Genomic DNA, 26,691 nt, shown 5'->3' with positions numbered 1-26,691 from the left:
ACTTGTGCAGCTGCTTTGAGCGGCCTATGGACCCAAACTCCAAGATCCCTCTGATCCTCCACACTGCCAAGAGACTTACCATTAATACTATATTCTGCCATCATATTCGACCTACCAAATTGAACCATTTCACACGTATCTGGGTTGAACTCCATGTGCCACTTCTCAGCCCAGTTTTGAATCTTATCAATGTCTCACTGTAACCTCTGACAGCCCTCCACACTATCCACAACACCTCCAACCTTTGTGTCATCAGCAAACTTACTAACACATCCCTCCACTTCTTCATCCAGGTCATTTATAAAAATCACGAAGAGTAAGGGTCCCAGAACAGATCCCTGAGGCACTCCACTGGTTACCGACCTCCATGCAGAATAAGACCTGTCTATAACCACTCTTTGCCTTCTGTGGACAACCCAGTTCTCGATCCACAAAGCAATGTCCCCTTGGATCCCATGCCTCTTTACTTTCTCAATAAGCCTTGCATGGAGTACCATATCAAATGCCTTGCTGAAATCCTTACACACTACATCTACTGTTCTTCTTTCATCAATGTGTTTAGTCACATCCTCAAAAAATTCAATCAGGCTTGAAAGGCATGACTGCTGACTATTCCCAATCATATTATACCTCTCCAAATGTTCATAAATCCTGCCTCTCAGGATCTCCTCCATCAACTTACTAACCACTGAGGTAAGACACACTGGTCTATAACTTCCTGGGCTATCTCTACTCCCTTTCTTGAATAAAGAAACAATATTCACAACCTTCCAATCCTCTGGAACCTCTCCCATCCCCATTGATGATGCAATGGCCATAAGTCCGTAAGATATAGGAGCAGAATTAGGCCATTTGGTTCATTGAGTCTGCTACACCACTTCATCCTTGCTTTTACATTCTTGTCCCCTTGAAATGAATGCTAACATTGTACTTGCCTTCCTCACATCTGACTCAACCTGCAAATTAAACTTTAGGGAATCCTGCACCAGAACTCACATGTCCCTTTGATCCTCAGATTTTTGAATTTTCTCTCCATTGAGAAAATAGTCTACCTTTTTTTCTTCTACCAAATTACACGACCATACACTTCCCAACACTGTATTCCATCTGCCGCTTCTTTGCCTATTCTCCTAGCACATCTGTCCGTCTGTAGTCTCTCTTCTTCAAAACCACCTGCCCCTCCTTCTAGCTTCATATCGTCTGCAAACGTTGCAACAAAGCCATCAATTCTGTCATTCAAGTCATTGATATATAACATAAGAATATTTGGTCCTAGTACAGACCCCTCAAGAACACCACCAGCCAACAGCAACCAACCAGAAAAGGCTCCCTTTATTCCCATTCTTTTTCTCTTGTCGATCAGCCACTGCTCTATCCATGCTAGTAACTTTCCTATAATGCCATGGCCTCTTAACTCGTTAAGCAGCCTCATGTGTGGCACCATGTCAAAGGCCTTCTGAAAATCCAGGTATGCAACATCAACTGATTCTCCTTTGTCTGTCCTGCTTGTTATTTTTTCAAAGAATTCCAACCGATTTGTGAAGCAAGATTTTCCCTTGAGGAAACCATGCTGACTTAGGCCTATTTTATCGTGTGCCTCCAAGTATCCTAAAACCACATCCTTAACAATCAACTCCAATTTCTTCCCTGCCACTGAGGTCAGAGTAACTGGTCTATAGTTTCCTGATGAAGGGTTTCGGCCCAAAACGTCGTCACTACCTCCTCCCATAGATGCTGTCTGCCTGCTGAGTTCTGCCAGCATTTTGTGTTTTTATTTATTTCCTGCATCTGCAGATTCACTCGTGTTGCCTTTGAATTCACTACTGCGAAGCCTCTTCCAGTGATGCCTGCACTGAAAAAGTTCAGATCTTCTCTCCGACGGAAGTTCAGCGAGAGCCTCTCTCTCTGCTCCCAACCTACTATTTCTTCGGCCCTAAAACGTTTGGACCACACGCTAACCCAGACCCGGTATTATAGTCACATATCCTTCCTTGGTGCGTGTCTCCACAACCAACTAACTCCAACAGGCTTCAGGATTCGTTTCCAAGCCTCCCGATTTGGACCTTCGGAGGATCACAGGTACTCACATGTAATTGACTCTGCCTCCCGCTGCTTCTCCCGCCGGGCTGTGAGAGCAACCATCTCTGTGATGAGGAGATACCTGGTCTCCTTTTCCTCGTACCTCCTGCACCTCCAGGACACCTTCTTCACCGTGTGTCGTGGACCCACCCACTATTTCATCCTTCGACGGATTCATGCATGCAATCATCATTTTTTTGACTTTGTTTCGTCCGCTAAACACTGCAAAATCGCCCATCTGCGGACCCCAGAGCCCGTCAGCTCCGACGCCAGCACGCATGAATCTTGGATCGCAACCCCCGCTGCCAATCACGGCACTGGACAGACTCCGAACCCTGACTCCAGTACCACCAACGTGGGTTCCTACGGCCATGGACACACCCTCAGAGACTCCAGCCTTGAACTTCCAGTCGGACCTGCCGTCTCCCCTTCCCCCACCAGCACGCTGGATCCCAGCCTTGACCTCCGAGCTGGACCTCCACGTGCTGCCGTCTCCCCTTCCCCCACCATCACACTGCCATCGGATCTTTCCAAGCCCGAGGTTCAATCACCGGTTCCCGGGCCCTCGGGGGCTTCAGCTTCCTCTCACCCCCACCCCTTCTCCGCTGACTCAACCAGCCTCCCATCCCCCTCGGACCAGAGCTCTCAACCCTGCCGGGTCTTCACCATCCCCTCTGTGGTGAACTAGATATACCTGTCTGACTGCTCCTGTGGCTCCTCCCACAGACCCTGCTGACTGCTCCTGTGGCTCCTCCCACAGACCCATGTATAAAGGCGACTGTGGGCTGCTGCTCTCCCTCATTTTCCCCAGGATGTAGTGCTGTTTATTCTTCCAGTCAATAAAAGCCGATATCTCGCTTCCTAAATCTCAGCGTGAGTTATTGATGGTGCATCACTCTCTGACCTTCCTCTCTCTCTGAGGCTGAGCGCTCTGTCCTTAGTAAGGGCCTCTCCTTTGTCCCCCTTCGCCCTCACCTCAGTGAGTTCTGCGTGCACCAGGACGTGGAGCTCTTCTTCCGCCAGCTCCGACTTCGAGCCCACTTCTTCGGTAGGGACTCTCCCACCCCCACCGATGACCCGTTCTCCCATCTCCAACCCTCCTCTTCCTCATGGACTACCCGCCCTGGATCTGTTCTTCTCTAATTGCTGTCGGGACATTAACCGTCTCTAACCGACATTATCCACTCTCGCTGCTCTTTATGCATCTGAGGAAACATTTAGTATCCTTTTGAATATTATTGAATAGCTTACTTTTGCATTCTATCTTTTCCTTCTTAATGACTTCCTTAGTTGCCTTCTGGTGGTTTTTAAAAGCTTCCCAATCCTTTAATTTCCCACTGATTTTTACTCTATTTTATGCCCCTCTCTGGCTTTTATGTTGACTTTGACTTCTTTTGGTACCCACAGTTGTGTCATACTGCCTTTAGAGTACATCTTCCTCTTTGTGATGTATATATCCTGCACCATCTGAATTACTTTCAGAAATTCCAGCCACTGCTGCTCAGCTGACATCCCTGCCAGTACTTTTTCCCCCCATCAAATTTGGGCACCTCCTTTCTCCTGCCCCTGCAATTCCTTTTCCTCCACGATAATACTGATACATCTGACTTTAGCTTCTCCTTTTCAAATTTCAGGGTGAATTTCATCATATTATGATCACTTACCCCTAAGGGTTCTTTTATCTTAAGCTCTCTGATCAACTCCAGTTCACTGAACAACTCCCAATCCAGAATAGCCGATTACCTAGTGCGTTCATCCACGAGCTGCTCTAAAAAGCCATCTCATCGGCATTCTAGAAATTCCTTCTCTTGGGATTCAACATCAACCTGATCTTCCCAACCTACCTACATATTGAAATCTCCCATGACTATTGTAACATTGCCCTTTTAGCATCCATTTTCTATCTCCTGTTGTAATTTGTAGACCACATCCTTACTACTGCTTGTGGGCTCTGTACATAACTCCCATCAGGCTCTTTCTACCCTTGCAGTTCCTTAGCTCTACCCACAATTACTCAACACCTTCAAATCCTATGTCACCTCTTTCTAATGATTTGATTTCATTTTTATCAACAGGGTCATGCCGCCCCCTCTGCCTTCCTGCCTGTCCTTTTGGTACAATGTGTATCCTGGACATTCAGTTCCCAGCTATAATTTTCTTTCAGCCATGATTCAGTGATGCCTACAACATGCCAATCTGTGACTGTGCTATGTGTTCATTTACCCTATTCCATATACTGTGCACATTCAAGTATAACACCTTCAGTCCTGTTTTCACACTTCTCGATTTTGTCCACCTTTTACATTGCAACTCATCCCATTGCCCAATCACCAGCCTCTCCGTGCTCGGTGTCTCACTACACATTTCCATTGTTTATAAACCAACTACCTCATCCTCAGCCTATCACTATGTTCCCATTCCCCTGCCAAATTAGTTTAAAGCTTCCCAAACAACCTTAGCAAACCTGCCTGCAAGGGCATTGGCCCATCTTGGGTTCAGATGTAACCTGACCCTTTTGTACAGGTCATACCTTCGTCAGAAGAGATCCCAGTGATTTATAAATCTGAACCCTGGCCCCTGCACCGGTTCCTCAACCAAACATTCACCTCTCAAATCATCTTATTCTTACCCTCACTGGCACATGGCACAGACAGCAACCCAGAGATGACTACCTTGGAGGTCCCATTTCTCAGCCTTTTCCCTAGCTCCTTAAAATCCAGAGCCACTCCTGATTAACCCCTGAAACCTAGATCTACCTGCCCAACTGAGGATGATTGCAAGCATTTCCAAACAAAAAACTTCCAAAGTGTTCCCCATACAACCAAAACTTTCAATCTAACCTAGGGTGGTTCCCCTCCTTAAAATTTATATCATCATTTATTCTACATTTAATATATATAGGCTAAAGATAACACAGATCAAGCAAAGCGTTAAAAACAAAAACTAGGAAACTAAATGCCAGAGATGCAAATCCCAAATATTTACATTTTGCTGGTTGAAAGATTTTGTAAATCAGATTCCGCAACGTAGCAGTTTGACCCGATTGCATTCCACAAATTACAGGTAAACTGGAAAAATGAACAAAGAAGTGAATTGCGAAAATTAACAGTTTGCCTTGGCAGGAGGACCCTTCAATGCTGCGTGAATAACCTAAAAATGTCATTGCTCTTCTCATTCTTCTTCTCCCCAGCGCGAATGGTAAAACTCTTTGGCCGCCTCTCGTGTATCGAAATAATGCTTTTTACCTTCATGGATGACCCAGAGCTGGGCAGGATACAAGAGGCCGAACCTGACCCCTTTCCTGTAAAGCAGGGATTTCACCTCCTTGAAAGCTGCTTGTTTTTTCCCCAGCTCTGCACTAAAATCTTCATGAAAGAACACCCAATGCCCGCGGAAATACAGCTCCTGTTTCCATCTACTGATAATGCGTTGCTTATCTTGAAAGTGAAAGAAAACCAGGAACATTCTTGGTCTTGTTTGCTTGGCTTCAGGGACGCCGGATGGTTTAGGCCCGACTCGGTGAGCACGCGAAAGCACGAGAGGCCTCGGGAAGAAATTTGTCCCCAGCACTTCGTCAAAAAAAACTCAGTCATAAATTTAACAGAGTCCGAACCTTCCAAATTTTCAGGAATGCTGACTACTCTCAAATTGGATCTCCGCGACCGATTTTCAAGGTCATCTAGCTTCCCCTTCAGAAATGCGTTTTCGCTCTGCAGCGCTGCAATGGCGGCTTCAGCGCTCGCCAGTCGGTCACTGTAATCATTCAGGCCATCTTCAACCTCACGAATGTGTTCGTCGTGCGACTCATAATAAGACGTAATTTGTTCCATGGTAGCATTCACTGGTGACAAAGCACCTTCAAGTTCTCTTTTTAGGGCAGAATGCACTGCTTGCTTCATGTCAGTAAGAAGTACTAAGCGAAGCCTCTCCAAGTCATCGGGTAGCGCAGGTCCAGCAGCGTGCAACGGCGCCATTACCGTAACATCAGCTTTCTTACTCCAGGCTTCGCTATCTTTATCCCCAGTTTTACTTCAAAGGTGCGTTTTGTTTGCCATGTCTGTGTCCAGCAACATCTCGGGTTGTTCACAATGTTGAACATTCAGTTATCTCGCGCATACGGCAAAGATAAACAGGTAGATTTTCAATAAAAATCGGGAGCCACATTCACACGCACCTACTCACTCCATGCTCAACCCGGAAGTCCAGTGCCAACTATCTTAATTCCAATCCCCACTCCCATTCCAACATGTTGGTCCATGGCTTCCTCTTCTGCCGTGAAGAGGCCACACTCAAGTTTGAGGAGCAACACTTTACATTTTGTCTAACTAGCTTCCAACCTGATGCCTTAACATCAACTTCTCCAACTTCAGGTAACTTTTCCCCCTCCACCTCCCCTCTTCTTCAATTTTCCATTCGGGCCTCTTCTCTTCTTCCTGCTTATCACCTCCCCTGGTGCCCCTCCTCCTCCCCTTTCTCTAATGGTCCACTCGTCTCTCCTATCTAATTTCCTCTTCTCCATCCTTTTACCTTTTCCACCTATCACCTCTCAGCTTCTTACTTCATCCCTCTTCTTGCACCCACCTAGCTTCACCTATCATCTTCTAGTTTGTACTCTTTCCCCTCCCCCCACCTTTTTATTCTGGCATCTTCCCCCTTACTTTCCAATCTTGATGAAGGGACTCAGCCTGAAACGTTGACTGTTCCCTTGCATAGATGCTGCCTGACCTGCTGAGTTCCTCCAGCATTTTGTGTGTGTTGCTCCCAATGGACAAAATAAGAATATCTTTCTTACTTATTTTCTTTCTTATTATCGTAAAGAGATTGATAGCCATAGGGCACAGGTGGTGTTTGTCATCTGAAAGGCAATTGTTTATAGAGGTCTACCAAAGATCCACCACAGACATAAGGGGCCAAAGGATCCATTTCTGAACCATATCCTTCTATGATTCAATTATTAATTGAATTCAATTATATTTATATTCAATTATATTCCAGCATTAATAAGGCAGACATGAATTGGAATATGTCATATATGATGCAACACAAGCAAAATGCTGGAGGAACTCAGCAGGCCAGATAGCATCCATGTAAATTGCAAACAGCCATCATTTTGGGCTGAGACCATTCATCAGGACTGATGAAGGATCCCAGCCCAAAACGTCAACAGTTTACTCTTTTTGATAGATGTTGCCTGGTTTGCTGAGTTCCTCCAGCATTTTGCTTTGGATTTCCAGCATCTGCAGATTTTCTCTTTTAAAACTGCATTATTTTAGACTAGTTCATATAGTTTGCCTTAATCCAAGATGGGACCACCCTTTCTCAGCCCTACTCCAAATCCTGCTCCAACCATCCAGATAAGGGTCCTGGCAAAATCAGTGCAACTCCCACCACATGTATGACAAGTAAACATTCAAACTTCACGAGGAGATCTGCAGATGCTGGTAATTCAAGCAACACACACAAAATGCTGGTGAAACACAGCAGGCCAGGCAGCATCTATAGTGTCACCTCACCTGGAAGGACTGTCTGGGGCCCTGAATGGTGGTGAGGGAGGAAGTGTAAGGGCAGGTGTAGCACTTGTTCTGCTTACAAGGATAAGTGCCAGGAGGAAGATCAGTGGGAAGGGATGGGGGGGGGGGGGGCACAAATGGACCAGGGAGTTGCGTTGAGAGCGATCCCTGCGGAAAGCAGAAAGGGGGGGAGGGAAAGATGTGCTTGGTAGTGGGAATCCAGGTGAGGCGACACTTCACCTGTGAGTCGGCTGGTGTGGTATACTGCGTCTGGTACTCCCAGTGCGGCCTTTTGGTGACCCAACACAGACTAGGAGACCGTTTTGCTGAACACCTATGCTCTGTCCGCCAGAGAAAGCAGGATCTCCCAGTGGCCACACATTTTAATTCCACATCCCATTCCCATTCTGATATGTCTATCCACGGCCTCCTCTACTGTCAAGATGAAGCCACACTCAGGTTGGAGGAACAACACCTTATATTCCGTCTGGGTAGCCTCCAACCTGATGGCATGAACATTGATTTCTCTAACTTCCGTTAATTCCCCTCCTCCCCTTCTTACTCCATCCCTGATTTATTTATTGCCCCCCTCTTTTTTTTCTCTTTGCCCATCACTCTTTGCCTGTTCTCCATCTCCCTCTGGTGCTCCCCTCCCCCTTTCTTTCTCCTGAGGCCTCCCGTCCCATGATCCTTTCCCTTCTCCAGCTCCGTATCCCTTTTGCCAATCACCTTTCCAGCTCTTAGCTTCATCCCACCCCCTCTGGTCTTCTCCTATCATTTCAGATTTCTCCCTTCCCCTCCTACTTTCAAATCTCTTACTACCTTTGCTTTCAGTTAGTCCTGACGAAGGGTCTTGGCCGGAAATGTCGACAGTGCTTCTCCCTCTAGATGCTGCCAAGCATTCAAGCTTGCCAGCTCTGGAGGGCTCTATAATGACTTGTAAGGTAAATGGGAAGCTGACTTGCAAGCTTTCAGGCCAGTGTGCACTTTAGCAAAACTGACAAGAGGCTGGCATTCAATCTGCTCAGCATGTATGTCCAGCTGACATTAGAATGAAGACTCTGTACTGTCTGAAGAATTGATGGGAATCGAGTATTATCCTTTTGTTGTCTGCCAACTAAATTAGGACCTGTAGGCTCCCAGAACTACAGTTCCATTAGGATAGGTACACCTGTTTTTAAATGAGGACTATCTAGTCAAAATTGAGCTTGTTGCAATAGCAACTTCACGGAAAAAAAAATCCTTTGAAGTGACAAAAAAGCAAGTCAGCCTCCCATGAGAAGCAGAAGACTTACGATCTCTGAGGCAAAATCAATGGCATAGTTGGTGGTACTAGGCCAGCTGCCACTTCCAGTACACAAGTCTCACCACAGAATTGGACACAACAGATCCAACCCCAAGACAATTTCCCCTTGAAATACAAAAAGATCAAAGTGAAACTAACTCAGTGCAAAGAAAGGCAGGAAGAACTCTCAGTTACAAACACAAAGCCCAAAATGCAAACATCCATTTTAACCAAGTAGTTTGATATCTTTTTATAGTGACTATACTACTGACTTGATATTATACATCACTACTGTTCTGATTTTTAGATCAATTGTGACAAAGCAGCAACGATCTCAAAGAAAATTATCAGGCAGAGAGAGGTTCAGCCCAAGGTTTCCCTTTACCTGGCGTGAGTTATAGTTTGGCAGCTTCTATGTGGGATCAAAGGATCAAGATATAGTGATGTACAAGGACATCCCTTCAGAACAGCTCAGGAGGAATTTCTTTAGCCAGAGGGCAGTGAATCTGTGGAATTCATTGCCACAGATGGCTGTAGAGGCCAAGTCACTGAGTATATTTAAAGTGAAGGGTGATGGGTTCTTGATTAGTCATGGCATCAAAGGTTATGGGGAAAAGGCAGGAGAGTGGGGATGAGAGGGATAGTAAATTAGCCATGATTGAATGACAGACAGGCTTGATGGGCCAAATGGCCTAACTCTGCCCCCATATATATGGTCTTATGTCATTAAATTTGCTGATCTGCCCCCAATTGGAATGAAGGATTTTGAATGAATGCAAATCAAGAAAAAACATGATCAGATGTTTTTAATGTTGAAATTATTTTTCAGAAAGCAAATTAAGATTTGGTGTAAATATTAATGGCTTATTGCAGAATATTAAAGATATAAGGAACATGCCATTATGTAGCAACCCAATGATTTTTACAGCAAGAATAAATTGTGTTGATGTTCTCATCAAATCAATGACTGTGTGATAATAATAGGTGGGAAATAAAACAGGGCAAACAATGATGTCATACAGCACTATAGCATAGAAATAGACCATTCGGCCCATCAAGTCCATGCCGAACCATTAATCTGCCAAGTCCCGCAGACCTGCACCCAGACCATAGCCCTCCATACACCTCCCATCCATGTACTGCACCTATTTAAATTTCTATTAAATTTTGAAATCGACCCTGTATCCACCACTCTTTCCACCCTCTGAGTGAAGATATTTTCCCTCATGTTCTCCTTAAACATTTCACCTTTCACCCTTAACCCATAACCTCAACTTGTTGCTTCACCCAACCTTGGTAATAAAAGTCTGCTTACATTTATCCTATCTATACCCCTCATAATTTTGTATACAGTATCTCCACCAACCTCCTCTCAATCTTCTACATTCTAGGGAGTAAAGTCATAACCTATTCAACCTTTCCCTATAGCTCATGTCCTCAAGTCCCGGCAACATAATTATAAACTTTCTCTGTAGTCTTTCAAGCTTATTTTCATCCTTCCTGTGGTAAATGACCAAAACTGGGCACAATACTCCAAATTAGGCCTCACCAACATATTGTACAATTCCAACATAACACCCCAACTTCTGTACACTGTACATTGACTTATGAAGGCCAATGTGCCAAAAGCTTTCTTTATGACCCTATCTACAGCAGCTGTGATGCCACTTTCAAGGAATTATGTATCTCTTTTCCCAGATCCCTCTGCTCTACCACACTTCTCAATGCCCTACCACTCACTGCATGAGACTTATCCTGGTTGGTCCTCCCTAAGAGCAACATCTCATACTTGTCCGCATTAAATTTCATCTGCCTTTTTTCAGCCCATTTTTCCTGTTGCTCTAGATCTTGCTGCAAGCTTTGGTGGTCTTCCTCGCTATCCACTATGCCCCCACTCTAGGTGTCATCAGCAAATTTGATGATCCAGTTCACCACATTGTCATCTAGATCATTGATATAGGCGACAAACAACAACGAACACAGCATCAGTCCCTGTGGCACAGTACTAGTCACTGGCCTCCTGTCAGAGATGCAACCAGCCATCTACTACCACTCTCTGGCTTCTCCCACTAAGCCAATGTTTAATTCAAGGGAGAGGGAGATTTTGATTTACATGTTTAAATGTGCACTTTTGTTTGCCAGTAGCTGCTATCAGTTTCATCTAGTAATGGCAGAAAATGCTGACAGTTTCAATGTCAATACAAGTAAAAACACTGGGCAATGATTTTTGCTTTAGGCTTTCTCTTTCATACTGGCTGGACAATGCAAATACACGGCTCCTCCATAGAGAGAGCTAAGTACACCATGTTTCTGGGAGTTCATATCACTGATGACCTCACCCTGTCCCTTAATATTACCTCCCTGACCAAGAAGGCACAGCAGCACCTCCACTTCCTTAGAAAATTGAGGCAAGTAAGGCTCCCACAACCCCATCTTACCTGCATGTTACAGGAGCACCACTGGGAGCTTCTTGACAAGTTGCATCTCCATCTGGTATGGGAGCAGTCGAGCATTGGACCAGAAGTCCCTACAAAGGACTGTGAGAACAGCTGACAGGATCATAGAGGTCGGAGACATTTATCAGGAATACTCTGTACACAGAGACCTTAATATTATTAAGGATCCCACCCATCCATCCAGCATCCTCTTTGACATTTTACCATCAGACAGGAGACTACGATGCATAAAAACAAGAACAGTCAGGATGAGAAACAGTTTCTTCCCTTAGGCCATCAGGCTTCTGAATTCCCTGCCACATCGTATTTGAAATGTCACTGGTTAATATGTTCCGTACCTTACAATATTTAATTTATGCACTTTACTTTGTTTATTTATGCATGTTTCATCTGTAGATTTTATCCTTACCTTCACAAGTTATCATGTGTAATGTGTGTTATGTGTACTACTGTACTTTGCACCCTGGTTTGAAGAAATGCTGTCTCGTTTCTATATACATTATATGTTTATATATGTTATATACATGTCTATAGTTAAATGACAATAAACGTGACATGCTGTCTGCTAAATTACGAGTTTACGCATTCTCCCTATGACAAACTACCCAGGTAGTTCAGCCTCCTCCCACATCCCAAAGACGTCCCGCTTGGTTGGTTACTTTCATACTGTAACCAGCCCCTAGTGCGATTCATTGAATTAGAGTGAATTTGATTGGCGTATCGTAGAGAATGAGTTATCGAAAATAAGAAGGGGAATGAGAGTAATGTGTTCACTCTGAAAGTCAGCAAAGATTCAATGAGCTAAATGGAATCATGGAAAGTATAGAATATCATAAAGACAGAGATATGAACAAGCCATGACCTTTACCCAGGCAGTATGGTTGACAATTATATTCTCCCTGCTTATGTTCTCTCCATTCTCAAATCACCCTAATATGGAATTTAATTGATTCTCTGCTTTCCACCCTCACCCCACCCTCTCCATTAATGTTCTTCATGGCTCCCAGTAATTCCTTCTGGAGTTCATACAGTTTCCAGGTTTCATTAAGTGAACATTATCTCCAAATATTTTTTTTATTTGTAATAGTAACAAGATGACTAGGAATAAAAGCAGGTAAAGGTTACATGGAATTTTTGACACTGCTCCAACTTCAAAAAGAACTTGGTCAATCCTGAAGTTCATTTCAATCCCCTAATTTCAGTATCCAAGCTTCTTTTGACCTTGGACTTCAATCTGTTCAATGTCTGAACATCTGCAAAACTATGAGATGGGTAATTCCAAATATCTACAACCTCTCAAAATATAAATTCCTTCTCATATCAGTACTTCTCCTAAGACTCTGTATTCTTGTCTGGACTCTCCATCAAGAGAAGCCAACATCGGGCAAATACCCTATTAATGTCTTGAAGAATCTTATTTGTTTCAATTAGATAATTTTCCATTCTTATAATGAACTTAGAACAAGCTTCACAATCACTCTTTGCAGGGTAACATTTTCACTGATGAATCGTATTATAAATATGTGCCACACAAGCTCCCAGAGCAAAATATTCTATATACAGAGCAGAGAACAAAGTGACAGATACTCCTCCAAATCTGGTCAGAATGGGCACTGTAAAATCTCAGCAAGACTTCTAACCATTCTTTTACTAGTCTGTGTCAATTATTTTTGATAAACTCATCTGCTTTACACTGAGTATTGCATTTACTTGGAACTCTGTTGTTCTTTCCATGTTCCCTAACCTGTGTAGAAAGTTTCCTCTCTTCCTTACTTTAATTTCCTTCCCAATCCACTAGAGCCTACTACCAAGAGCAGAACCCCAAACTGCAGCAATAGTTCACCTCGTGGTATTAATTTGTCTCATCAATTAATTCCATACTGTCGCCATTTATGTCAGTACCACTGTATCTTCTTCACTGTCGATTTTATAAACTGATTTGTTCCTACATTGGGGATCTAATCCAGTCCATATGTTAAATTTGAACTGCTGCAATTACATTAGATTTAGGTATCAGCACAAGATACATGTTGCTTTGGGCTCCTTTAGTCTTCCAATATGGGGTCAGTGTTTTACTTTTTGAATAGAAACTTGCTTTTTCTTTTCCCTACTTCAAACCATCCAATATCACTAACTTCATATTTTTCCAATATGTTATTGAATGGTAATCCCATAAATGCAATATATAGATCCCAGCCCAGAAGATAGTGAACTTGGTAAAAGTTGAGCAATCTTGCCTGTCATTCTTCTTTTCAATTTCTCTAGCTAGCAATTATGCCCAAAGCAAACATTTAATTCATATGAATTTTAACTCTAAAGAAGAACATAAGCAATAAATCAGATACTTAAAATTTGGTTCCATTGCATCTTTTAACACAAAGGGAGTCTAAACTTAATGCAAAGAATTATCCTTCCAAGTTTGTATCAAGAGTGAACTGTTCCTGAATGGATTTACTTTAATTGTGTACATGCAGATATTAAAGACCATGGGCAACTGTGGCAACATTAGGAACAGCACCAAATAGTTTCATTATAATTGGTTAATTGCCAGTCACGTTTCTGGATGTAACAATTCCTAGTTAGACCATTTATAATGTAATCGTTCTTAATGGAAACTTCCTTCATGAAACTTCTTTGTTGGGAGGGGAGAGGTATCTGCTTAATGGCATCTATTGAGTTCCTGCAGCTTTTAATTGTGTGTTTCTAAAAAAAAACATATTTTAGACTATGCAAGTCTGAAGTAGGAGGAAATATGTTCAAATATTTAAACAAAATTTTAAGCTGGTTGTGATGACTCATAAATTCAAACAGACTCGTCTTGTTCCAAAGGTAGTCAAACTGAAGAAAACACTATCACACAGATAAAAGCAGATATCAGTTGTCATTAACCTGTTCCCACATAGTGATTTCTTCAAAGACCTCCCAGGATTTACACTGAGCTCACTGCAGTTCATATCTGCCAGCGTCAAGCAAAAAAAACCTCACTTTTGTTATTGTAATTGCCAGCACTTAAAATAGCTATATATATGTATATTTTAAAATTCAATAAAACATTGAAACTGCATAGTAATTATTTTAAAAAATGCATATAACTGTTTTAAACCCCATCAATCAACTCGGAAAAATCATTTCATGGTCTTGTTCAGCTATTCTTAGTGGAACAAAGATAAAATGGAAACATTGGCTCAAATGAGAAAGTTGTCATAGTAGGACAAGTATTTTCAATATAAGATACTGACTAGTCCAATGGGCTAAATTCTATTGCAAAATGCCTGAAGCAATTTTACTTTGCAAGCTATGCACTTTGTATTATATTTAATGTATTGTTATAGACGGTGAGTTCTTTGCCAACATGCATTTCCTTTGCAATAGACAGGTTTTATATCTATGCAATTTAGATGTTTTAGGAGGTTTGTGATCTAAATCAGTTTAAAAAAAAAGACCCTGGAGTATTAATGTTCACACAGCATTTACTTCAATCTTCATGGTATGAATGATACCACATGGTGTAAATGCTAGATTCTAGTATGATGAGTTAAACTTGGATTTTGGTTTGGTTAATATTTGTCAAGCCTTCCTATTGCCAATGAAGGCAGTAGCCATAACAATCTTTGATGTCAATTCAGCATGTTTTATTAAAACAACCAGGGGCATCCAGGCAATCATGCTTTCTTCACAATCCTCATGCTTTCTCAGGAGGACACCTCACTTCAACAGCTTCTCCAGATTACTTACTGCTGCTCCTGGGGCTCCTGCGATTTATCAGCAGCTGTACCAGAAACCTACATTTGCATTTGACGAGGATGCACATTTTCTCTGTAAGGAAGAAAATGGTAAAAGGCTAACTATATTTTCATAGTTATGAACATGAATCAACCTAACCACACAAATTATTGATAAATACTTTGGCTGAAAGCATGAAGATCAATAATCTCCATTAATGTATAGAGAACTGCAGTGCCTCATGTTTCAGATCTTGCTGAGTGTTACGGACTGACCCCAGCACATCTTTAAGTATTAGTTTTTAACACATTTGCACATTTGGCTGTGCTGGATTGGTTGCTGTGCAATGATCCAGAGGCAATAAGAGAGCTTAAGGTTAAGGAACCCTTACAGAACAGTGATCACAATATGATCGAATTCACTTTGAAATCTGAGAAGGAGAACCTAAAATCCAATGTGTTGGTATTTCAGTGGAATAAAGAAAATTACAATGACATGAAAGGGGAACTGGCTGAAGTTGACTGGAAAGGGACATTTGCAGGAAGGACAGCAGAGCAGCAATGGCTGGAGTTCCTGCCAAAAATGAGGGAAGTGCAGGACAGATATATTCCAAATAAGAAGAAATTTTCAAAGGGAAGAAGGACACTACCATGGCTGACAAGTGAAGTCAGAGCCAAAGTAAAAGCAAAAGGAAGGACATACAAGGAAGCCAAAGCTAGTGGGAAGATAAAGGATTGGGAAGCTTTTAAAACTTGCAGAATAAAACTAAGAAGGTCATTAGGAAGGAAAAGATGAATTATGAAAGGAAGCTGGAGACTAATATCAAAGAAGATACTAAAAGCTTAAGTATATAAAGGGTAAAAGAGAGTCGAGAGTAGATATAGGACAATACAAAATGATGCTGGAGGTATTGTAATGAGAGATGCAAAGATGGCAGAGGAACTGAATGCGTATTTCGCATCAGTCTTCACAGTGGAAGACATCTGCAGTACACCAGACATTCAAGAGTGTCAGGGAAGTGGAGTTACTGCAGTGAAAATTATGACTGAGAAGGCGCTTAGGAAGCTACATGGTCTGAGGGTGGATAAATCTCCTGGACCTGATGGAATGCACCTTCGGGTTCTGAAGGAAGTAACTGGAGAGATTGCAGAGGCATTAACAATGATCCTTCAAGAATTGATAGATTCTGGCATTGTACCGGATGACTAGAAAATTGCAAATGTTACTCTGCTATTTAAGAAGGGTGGGAGGCAACAGAAAGGAAACTATACACTTGTTAGCCTGACATCAGTGGTTGGGAAGTTGTTGGAATCAATTGTTAGGGATGAGATTACGGAGTACCTGGAGGGACTTGACAAGATAGGCCAAAGCCAGCATGATTTCCTGAAGGGAAAATCCTACCTGACAAACCCACTGAAATACTTTGAGGAAATTACAAACAGGATAGACAAAGGAGATGCAGTAGATGTGGTGTACTTGGATTTTCAGAAGGCCTTTAACAAGGTGCCTCACATGAGTCTGCTTAGCAAGATAAGAGCCCATGGAATTACAGGGAAGTTACTAGCATGGGTGGAGCATTGGCTGATCAGCAGAAAACAGAGAGTGGGAATAAAGGGCTCCTATTCTGGCTGGCTGCCAGTTACCAGTGGAGTTCCACAGGGATCGGTGTTGGGACCGTTGCTTTTTAAGATGCATGTCAATGATTTGGACTATGGGATTAATGGATTTGTGGCTTAATTTGCTGATGATACCAAGATAGGTGGAGGAGCGGGTTGCGTTGAGGAAACAGAGAGCCTGCAGAGAGACTTAGATAGTTTAGTGGAATGGGCAAAGAAGTGGCAAATGAAATACAATGTTGGAAAATGTATGGTCATGCACTTTGGTGGGAGAAATAAATGGGCAGACTATTATTTAGATGGGGAGAGAATTCAAAATGCAGAGATGCAAAGTGATTTGGGAGTTGTTGTGCAGGATACCCTAAAAGTTAACCTCCAGGTTGAGTTGGTGGTGAAGAAGGCAAATGCAATGTTGGCATTCATTTCTATAGGTATAGAATATAAGAGCCGGGATATGATGTTGAGGCTCTATAAGGCACTCATGAGACCACACTTGGAGTTTTGCGTACAGTTCTGGGCTCCTTATTTTAGAAAGGATATACTAGCGTTGGAGAGGGTTCAGAGAAGATTCACAAGAATGATTCCAGGAATGAGAGGGTTACCGTATGAGGAATGTCTGGCAGCTCTTGGGCTGTATTCCCTGGAGTTCAGGAGAATGAAGGGAGATCTCATAGAAACATTCTGAATGTTAAAAGGCCTGAACAGATTAGATATGACAATGTTATTTCCCATGGTAGGGGAGTCTATGATAAGAGGGCACGACTTCTGCATTGAAGGACATCCATTTAGAACAGAGATGGAGAGAAATTACTTTTTAACCATATAACAATTACAGCACAGAAACAGGCCATCTCGGCCCTTCTAGTCCGTGCCGAACGCTTACTCTCACCTGATCCCACTGACCTGCACTCAGCCCATAACCCTCCATTCCTTTCCTGTCCATATTCCTATCCTATTCTGCTTTAAATGACAATACCGAACCTGCCTCTACCTCTTCTACTGGAAGCTCATTCCACACAGCTACCACTCTCTGAGTAAAGAACTTCCCCCTCATGTTACCCTTGAACTTTTGCCCCCTAAGTCTCAACTCAAGTCCTCTTGTTTGAATCTCCCCTACTCTCAATGGAAAAAGCCTATCCACCTCAACTCTATCTATCCCCCTCATAATTTTAAATACCTCTATCAAGTCCCCCCTCAACCTTCTACACTCCAAGGAATAAAGACCTAACTTGTTCAATCTTTCCCTGTAACGTAGGTGCTGAAACCCAGGTAACATTCTAGTAAATCTTCTCTGTACTCTCTCTATTTTGTTGACATCTTTCCTATAATTTGGTGACCAGAACTGTACACAATACTCCAAATTCGGCCCTACCAATGCCTCGTACAATTTTAACATTACATCCCAACTCCTATACTCAATGCTCTGATTTATAAAGGCCAGCATACCAAAAGCTTTCTTCACCACCCTATCCACATGAGATTGCACCTTCAGGGAACTATGCACCATTATTCCTAGATCACTGTGTTCTACTGCATTCCTCAATGCCCTACCATTTAGTCAGAAGGTGGTAAATCTGTGGAACTTGCTGCCACGAGCGGCTGGGGAGGCTCAGTCATTGGGTGTATTTAAGGCAGAGATAGATAGGTTCTTGATTAGCCAGGGCATCAGAGGGTATGGGGTGAAGGCACCCTGACATCAAGCTCACAGCACCCTGACAGACCCATGCGGCAAATTAAACTACTAACCCATTGTGGTGAACTACATATATCTGTCTGGACTGCTCCTGTGGCTCCTCCCACAGACCCCTGCTGACTGCTCCTGTGGCTCCTCCCACAGACCCCTGTATAAAGGCGATTGAGGCCTGAGCCCGGCCTCATTCTCCAGGATGTAGTGTTGTTCATTCTTCCAGTCAATAAAAGCCGATATCTCGCTTCTTACGTCTCAGAGTGAGTTATTGATGGTGCATCACCCATATGCTTTTGGAACATGGGAAGAAACCAGAGAAGCCGGAGGAAGCCCACACAGTCATGGGGAGAACGTACAAACCCCCTGCAGACACCAACAGGAACTGAACCCAGGTTGCTGCTGCATTACTGATGATATGCTAACCACTACACAACCATGCTGTGCTGCCTTATTACAAAAATACCTGATGCATAGGTGTGACAGGAACACTGCATATGTCTGCAGCGATACTTCAATGGACTGAAAAAAACTAATTGAGAAGCCGGAGACAGATTGTTAAATTACTCTGGCTGGCATTTGTATGTGAATATGCAGAGGAAATGTCCAAAATTAAAAGTCATTCAGTTGTTTTGATATTCAACAATTGCTAATAAATGAGGGCAACGATAAACCACTAGAACTTTCTATACTGATGGGCCTCCTTTATGATAGCCTCTCATTTCTGTGCAAATTCTGTCTTAAACTTCTCTCGTGCTAATGTGGATTGCTAAAGACTAAGATTTTCATGGAATGACAGACCTCAAGCATTTTTTTGTTTTATACCTATTGAAAAGAGCGGCTTCTCTCCTCCATCCCTGTTGAGAAATTCACCAGTAAGTCTGTCAATACAGCTTTCTCCCTACAAGTCTGGATTCTGGCCAGGCATCTTTATTTGTGTTCAAAATAAATACATGCCTTCAGACAGCTTGCAATGAAATAATTGACTACTTTCCTTTATTAAGTTAAACACGTGACAGAAAGAACTGAAAGAACTGAGAAAATTGGCATTCATCACATTTGGGTTTATTTATGCTATTAGTGTGATAAACACATGCACCTTTGATGTTTTTAAGAGAACAAATGTTACTCCGGTTTGATAGATGCCCTGCACATTCGCATCGCTCCTGCACCAAGCAGAAAGGTGAGCTGCTTAACCAGTCCAGTTAAAATGTAAAAGAGGAGCAGTTCAGCTGCGAAGTGACCATTGTCACTCACTGATTACTGGAGATGACTCGAGAGCTGGTTGCGTTTCTTTTCTGGTGCTTGTCCTAGAGCATACATGTCAAACTCAAGGCCCGTGGGCCAAATCCGGCCCGCGGTGGAATTATCTTTGGCCCGCGAGATAATATCTAATTACTATTAAAGCTGGCCCCAGTAATCGAAGCACCTATGGCGTATGATATGGCTAATGCTGAGTTTATTCAGGTACCGGGTTTTCAGGGTTTTTAGTGTTTATTCGGCAGTCTTCTTCATAAGAAATGGAATTTGTAAAGTGAAACACTTTGTAGTTATAGCAGAGACTGAGACACATGAGAGCAGGCTGAAAAAACGGAGGCAACGAAAGCTGCGTTGGCACGCGTCCGACTGGTCCGGCCCGCATGAAGCTGCATTTTGCTCAATCCGGCCCGTGACCTAAAATGAGTTTGACACCCCTGGACTAGAGTGTGGGTCTGTGGGTACCAAAGTAAGAATGAAGGTGGCATTCATTCCACCCCGCTGTTTGGTAAAAGCTTCCATGGAACCTGTCCCCTTCCCTTTCACTGATTCCCCACTCCCACTTCCCTCGCTCACCTCTCTATTTACCTGCCCATCACCTCCCTCTGGTGCTCCTCCCCCTTCCCTTTCTTCCACGGCTTTCTGTCCTCTCCTATCAGATTCCCCCTTCTCCCGCCCTTTATCTCTTTCACCAATCGACTTCCCAGCTCTTTACTTCACCCCTCCCCCTCTCCTGGTTTCACCTATCACCTACGGTAGCACTTCCTCCTCTCCTCCCCCACCTTCTTACTCTGACTTCTCATCTCTTTTCTCCCCCAGTCCTGATGAAGTCTCGGCCTGAAACATTGACTGTTTACTCTTTTCCATACCTGCTGCCTGGCCTGCTGAGTTCCTCCAACATTTTGTATGTATTACTTTGATCTCCAGCACCTGCAGATTTTCTCTTGTTTATGGAATCTGCTTGCTTTGTACTCTGCAGTCAGTTCTGAATTACCAGGCTGCTTCTGCAAGGCATCAGAGTGCTCACATTGCTCTTGTGTATGAGGGATGGGAGGAGTTGCATAGTTTCAGTGTGAAATGATACAGCCTATTTCCAGGCATGGATGATCACTATATACCCCAGTTACTCCTTACGTCCCTGTAGACCACAAAGAGCTCTCCAGCCACAAATGGATGTTAACAGAAGGGGAAAGCCAATCTAAAAACAGCCTCTCTTTGAAGCGATGCATTAACAAATACACACGCTATTAATTTAACTGTGAGTTATGCTGAGGGTATGGAGAGCAACAAACAGCTACTAGAACACATTCATCTCCAGTTCCAGTATGCACATACATTATACATCAGGCATTTAGACTTTTCTTTTTGACTCTTGCATTCATGTTATTTATAAATTTAACCTTTTCACAGATCCTCTGAGTGACTTGGATCTTCTCAAATGAACTTGTGTTGCATCCACTTCCTGACTTAATAATATGATTTCTTGAGTCAATTCAGTCAGTTATTGTCAATTCTTCCAGCATCTCCACTGAATTCACTCTCGAAAAACCCTCATGATCAATAACTCTGATATTCCCTTGTGTGCCTCTTACTGGAATTGTGTGAAACCAGTCTGACAATCAGAAAGGGAGGTTTGAGTGATGATCAAAGTATGATCATCACTTCTGATTTCAGCTCTTACTTTCACAAAGCATCTCATTGTATCTCATACTTTTGATCATCACTCCAAAATACCTTTCTGAGTGTCAGATTGATTGGGTGATATTAACAGAACTATCATAAACACAAGAGATTTCTTGTGTTCATAATTGAGGCAACTATCATGAACAAATGAACACAATGTTCCTCTCCCTGACTTGAATCAAAATCTCACATCTGTCTTTTCTTCTTTCAAGGCTTTACTAAATTAAGGTAAATATTAAATAATATAAGGAACTTCTTATTAGACTTTGTGACATTTTCTGAAATTTGACAAGTTTGCTAATCAAATATCTCATCATTAAACTTGAACACACAAGTAATAGCTGTCTGTTCCAAGGCACTTCAGCTTCTGTCCCTGATCTCTCACCTGTACTACTGACATTAGTGAAATTGCATTTTGTCTCATAAGAAACAAACTGGGTAATCTAGCTCTAGTTGGAAATAACACCAAAAATGTGTAGCTCAGATGGTTGGGATGCTGACCAATCTTGGAAATCCACTTGCAAACATTTCATCACAATATGAGGAGACATTATCAATACACTGTTCACTTGTGGTGTGTCCTCTGAATGTCTTTACATACTTATCAACCCACTGACTGGTTGAAACTCAATTCTCACATAGAGAGGGACTCTCATTGCTGATTGGTTGAAACTCAATTGTCACATAGGGAGGGACTCTCATTGCTGATTGGTTGAAACTGAATTGTCACATAGGGAGAGACTCTCATTGCTGATTGGTTGAAACTCAATTGTCACATAGGGAGGGACTCTGATTGCTGATTGGTTGTGTGGCGAATTCTGTACGCTGTGATCTGGAATTTTGCCAGCATTGGCTTGTGAATAGTTTCGAGGTCTGCATGTCTGTTTACAGAATTCTTTGCAGAAAACCATCCAGCTAGGAAATCTCCTGCCTGCCACTTGTTTGCTACATCACATTTGAGTTTCCACAATGACGAGCCATCAGCTGATTGATAAGTGTATAAAGGGCAAGCATTCATAGAAATGCCACAAATGAACAGAGCATTCTTATCCCTGCAAGTGTAAGTGCTACACTTGTCTCTACACCTCATCTCTTACCACCATTCAGGGCCCCAAACAGTCCTTCCAGGTGAGGCAACACTTCACTTGTGAGTCTGTTGGGGTAATCTATTGCATCCGGTGCTCCTGGTGCGGCCTCCTCTACATCGGCGAGACCCGACACAGATTGGGGGACTGCTTCGTTGAGCACCTACGCTCCGTCCGCCACAACAGACAGGATCTCCCGGTTGCCACTCACTTCAACTCTCCTTCACATTCCCATTCGGATATGTCCATACATGGCCTCCTCTACTGCCATGATGAGGCCAAACTTCGGTTGGAGGAACAACATCTCATATACTGTCTGGGTAGTCTCCAGCCCCTTGGTATGAACATCGAATTCTCCAACTTCCGATAATTCCCTCCCTCTCCCTTCCCCCATCCCACTTTCACTCTGCTTCCTCTTCTAGCTGCCTATCACCTCTCATGACTCTGCCTTCTTCTACTACCCATACTGCTTTCCCCTTAGATTCTTTCTTCTCCTCTCCTGCCTATCCCATCCCTGCTTCCCCTCCTCCACCCCTTGATCTTTCCTCTGATTGGTTTTCCACCCTCTCCTTCTTTATAGGGCCCCTGCCCCCCCTTTAGTCAGGACAAAGGGTTTCGACCCGAAACGCTGACTGCCTCTTTCAACGGATGCTGCCCGACCTGCTGAGTTCATCCAGCTTTTTTGTATGTCTTGATTTGACAAAAAAAGTTTTTTGCCTTATACCCACTGAGCAATGGGAGAAAGTTTTACAATTAGTCAATTCTTTTATTTGTGCTAAGCGTGCCCTAATACAATTTAAGGTTGTACATAGGGCTCACATGTCCAAGTATAAACTTGCTCGATTTTTTTCTTATGTTAATCCAACCTGTCACAGATGTCATTCTGAAGTCGCTTTATTGACCCACATGTTTTGGTCTTGCCCTTACTTGCAAAATTATTGGGAAGATATTTTCGGTATTATTTCAACAGTTCTGGATATCAAATTGCAACTGCATCCTATTACTGCAATTTTCGGTTTACCAATGGTGGATAATAGTCGTTTATCCCCCCTCAGCCCGGCGGATGATTGCATTTGTCACATTAATGGCTAGAAGATCTATCCTATTGAACTGGAAAGAAATTAATCCTCCAACTATATTTCAGTGGTTTTCTCAAACTATTTCTTGTTTGAGTTTAGAAAAAATTATAAGTGTTGTCTTTGACCCTTCAGTTAAATTTGAAGAAACTTGGAGACCATTTATTCAACATTTTCATATGAGCTAAACTGACTATACCTAAACCTTACTTTTATTATCCTTAATTATTTGGATGGAGGTGCGGAGTTATTGACGCTACTGTGTATATTTGACATAATGCAATGGCCCATGTTGGTTAGGTTTTTTTTTCTTTTTTGGGTTTTTTTTTCCTTATTTACTCAATTTTTTGTAATTACTGTGAGTTTGGGAGGTTATTATATATGGATTATCATCTATTTGTATTTATACCTTAACCTATTAATTATGTACTCTCAAGCTCTCTGTATTCATGTTTCATTTATGTTTGTTTAAAATTAATAAAAAGATTTTAAAAGAATGATTTGACCACAGCATCTGCAGGATACTTTGTGTTAACAGAGCATTGATGATGTATCCTCATATGGTGACAAAATGTTTGTAAATGGATTTCCAAGATCAGAGAACAACCCGACTCAACCCAACCCGACTGTAGTTCTTCTACCAAGCCCTAGTATCAGAACATGGATCTCATCTTTTCGATAGCATGTTCAGTTGTAATATTGGACCAAGTTGTGACATCTCAATCTACTTCAAGCAGCAACATGTTATCAATCTCCACATAATAATTAGTGTGGACTCTGAAAAGATTTTGTTTGTCATTGATTTACAACAGTCTTTCGGTTCTTCAGTAGCTTATCCCAGACAATAAAAAAACTCCTGTAATTAAATTTATTATCAAAGTACATATATGTCACCATATATTACCCTGAGAATAACTTTCTCGCAGGTATTCACAGCAAAGCAAAGAAATACAATAGAATCAAGGAAAAGTTATGCACAAAGACTTGATAAACAACCAACATGCGAAAGCATGCTCCCTTTTCCAAAATATTCAGTATCAAACTTCGATAAAATTTCTCTTTGCAATGCACTTGGCATGAAACCCCATATCCATGTTTAATATAATATTCACCCATCAGCAACTGACAACAGCATCTGCTCTAATTCAGGATAAACCACTGTTATGCTGTACAAATGCACAAATGTATTTTAACATTGTACTTAAAAGGCAACACGAGTGAATCTGCAGATGCTGGAAATAAATAAAAACACAAAATGCTGGCAGAACTCAGCAGGCCAGACAGCATCTATGGGGGGAGGTAGTGACGACGTTTCAGGCCGAAACCCTTCATTAGGACCTGATGAAGGGTTTCGGCCCAAAACATCGTCACTACCTCCCCCCATAGAAGCTGTCTGGCCTGCTGAGTTCTGCCAGCATTTTGTGTTTTTAACATTGTACTTGCCTAGTTATTCAAATGTTCCTCATATCCACATTAGTGTCACACTGAACATACGTTCAGTGGCCACTTTATCAGCTACACCTGTACACCTGCACGGTAAAGCAAATATCTAATCAGCCAATCATGTGGCAGCAACTCAGTACATAAGAGCATGAAGACATGGTCAAGAGGTTCAGTTGTTGTTCAGACCAAACATCAGAATGAGGAAGAAATGTGACCTAAGTGACTGACCATAGAATAAACACGAGAAAATCTGCAGATGCTGGAAATTCAAACAACACACACAAAATGCTGGTGGAACACAACAAGCCAAGCAGCATCTATAAGGAGAAGCACTGTCGATGTTTCGGGCCGAGACCCTTCGTCAGGACTTCCTTACGTCCTGACGAAGGGTCTCTGCCCGAAACGTCGACAGTGCTTCTCCTTATAGATGCTGCCTGGCCTGCTGCATTCCACCAGCATTTTGTGTGTGTTGTTTGACCATGGAATGATCATTGGTGCCAGACAGTGTGGCTTGAATATCTCAGAAAGTGCTGATCACCTGGGATTGAATTCAATTAACTTTATTGCTTAAATCCTTCATATATATGAGGAGTAAAAATCTTTATGTTACGTCTCCATCTAAATGTATCATGAGCAATTCAGAGTCATTTATAATAAATAGTATGTACAACAGGATAGTCAATATAATATAGAAATACAGTTGTGTCAGAATGAGTTTATCAGCCTGATGGCCTGGTGGAAGAAGCTGTCCCGGAGCCTGTTGGTCCTGGCTTTTATGCTGTGGTACCATTTCCCAGACGATAAGCAGCCAGAACAGTTTGTGGTTGGGGTGACTCGGGTCCCCAATGATCCTTCAGGCCCTTTTTACACACCTGTCTTTGTAAATGTCCTGAATAGCGGGAAGTTCACAACTACAGATGCACCGGGCTGTCCGCACCACTCTCTGCAGGGTCCTGCAATGGAGGGAGGTACAGTTCCCATACCAGGCAGTGATGCAGCCAGTCTGGATGCTCTCAATTGTGCCCCTATAGAAAGTTCTTAGGATTTGGAGGCTCACACCAAACTTCTTCAACTGTCTGAGGTGAAAAAGGCACTGTTGTCAACCCCAGGTCCATTGATGTCAATAGGGGTTAGCCTGTCTCCAAGCCTTCTGTAGTCCACAACCAGCTCCTTTGTTTTTGCGACATTGAGGGAGAGGTTGTTTTCTTGACACCGCTGTGTCAGGATGATGACTTCTCTGTAGGTTGCCTCATTATTATTTGAGATTGGGCCAATCAGTGTAGTGTCGTCTGCAAATTTAATCAGCAGATTGGAGCTGTGGGTGATGACATAGTCATTGGTATACAGAGAGTAAAGGGATTTTCACACTCTACATCGTCTAGAATTTGTAGAGAAAAGTGCAAAAAAAAAGCATTCAGTGAGTGACAGTTCTGAGGATGAAAACACCCTGTTAATGAGGGAGGTTGGAGGGAAATGGCCAGACTGGTTCAAGCTGACAGGAAGGTGACAATAACTCAAATGACCACCTGCTACAACAGTGCTGTGTAAAAGAGCATTTCTGAATGCACAACATGGTGGCCTTTGAAGTGGATAGCTACAGCAGAAGACCAGAAACATACTCTCAATGGCCATTTTATTAGGTACCAGAGGTACTTTGAAACAAATTATTTTGTTAAACAAGAAATTCTGCAGATGCTGAAAATCCAAATCAAAGTATACAAAATGCTGGAAGGTCAGTCAGCAAAGTTTTCAGGATCTGAGAAGGGTTTGGCCTGAAATGTTGACTGTTTGTTC

The 26,691-nt window shown here is 42.5% G+C and overlaps 1 protein-coding gene across 2 annotated transcripts in view; it reads right to left on the bottom strand.

Moving 5' to 3' along the window:
* The window catches only part of xkr6b (XK, Kell blood group complex subunit-related family, member 6b), a 461,182-nt gene that overhangs the window by 163,070 nt on the left and 271,421 nt on the right, over positions 1 to 26,691 (bottom strand). Inside the window, exon 9 of one of the 2 annotated variants that reach the window (XM_073057170.1) lies at positions 5,338 to 5,343. The exons of the other annotated variant lie outside the window; for it this stretch is intronic. Coding sequence (XP_072913271.1) covers positions 5,338 to 5,343 — 6 coding nt within the window. The remainder of the gene's footprint in view (positions 1 to 5,337; positions 5,344 to 26,691) is intronic. 2 annotated transcript variants of the gene reach the window in all.

This window comes from Hemitrygon akajei, chromosome 9, assembly GCF_048418815.1.
Source record: "Hemitrygon akajei chromosome 9, sHemAka1.3, whole genome shotgun sequence".
NCBI classification, from domain to species: Eukaryota; Metazoa; Chordata; class Chondrichthyes; order Myliobatiformes; family Dasyatidae; genus Hemitrygon; species Hemitrygon akajei.
Note: the sequence above shows the minus strand (reverse complement) of the source record. Positions and strands in the feature narration are given on the sequence as shown.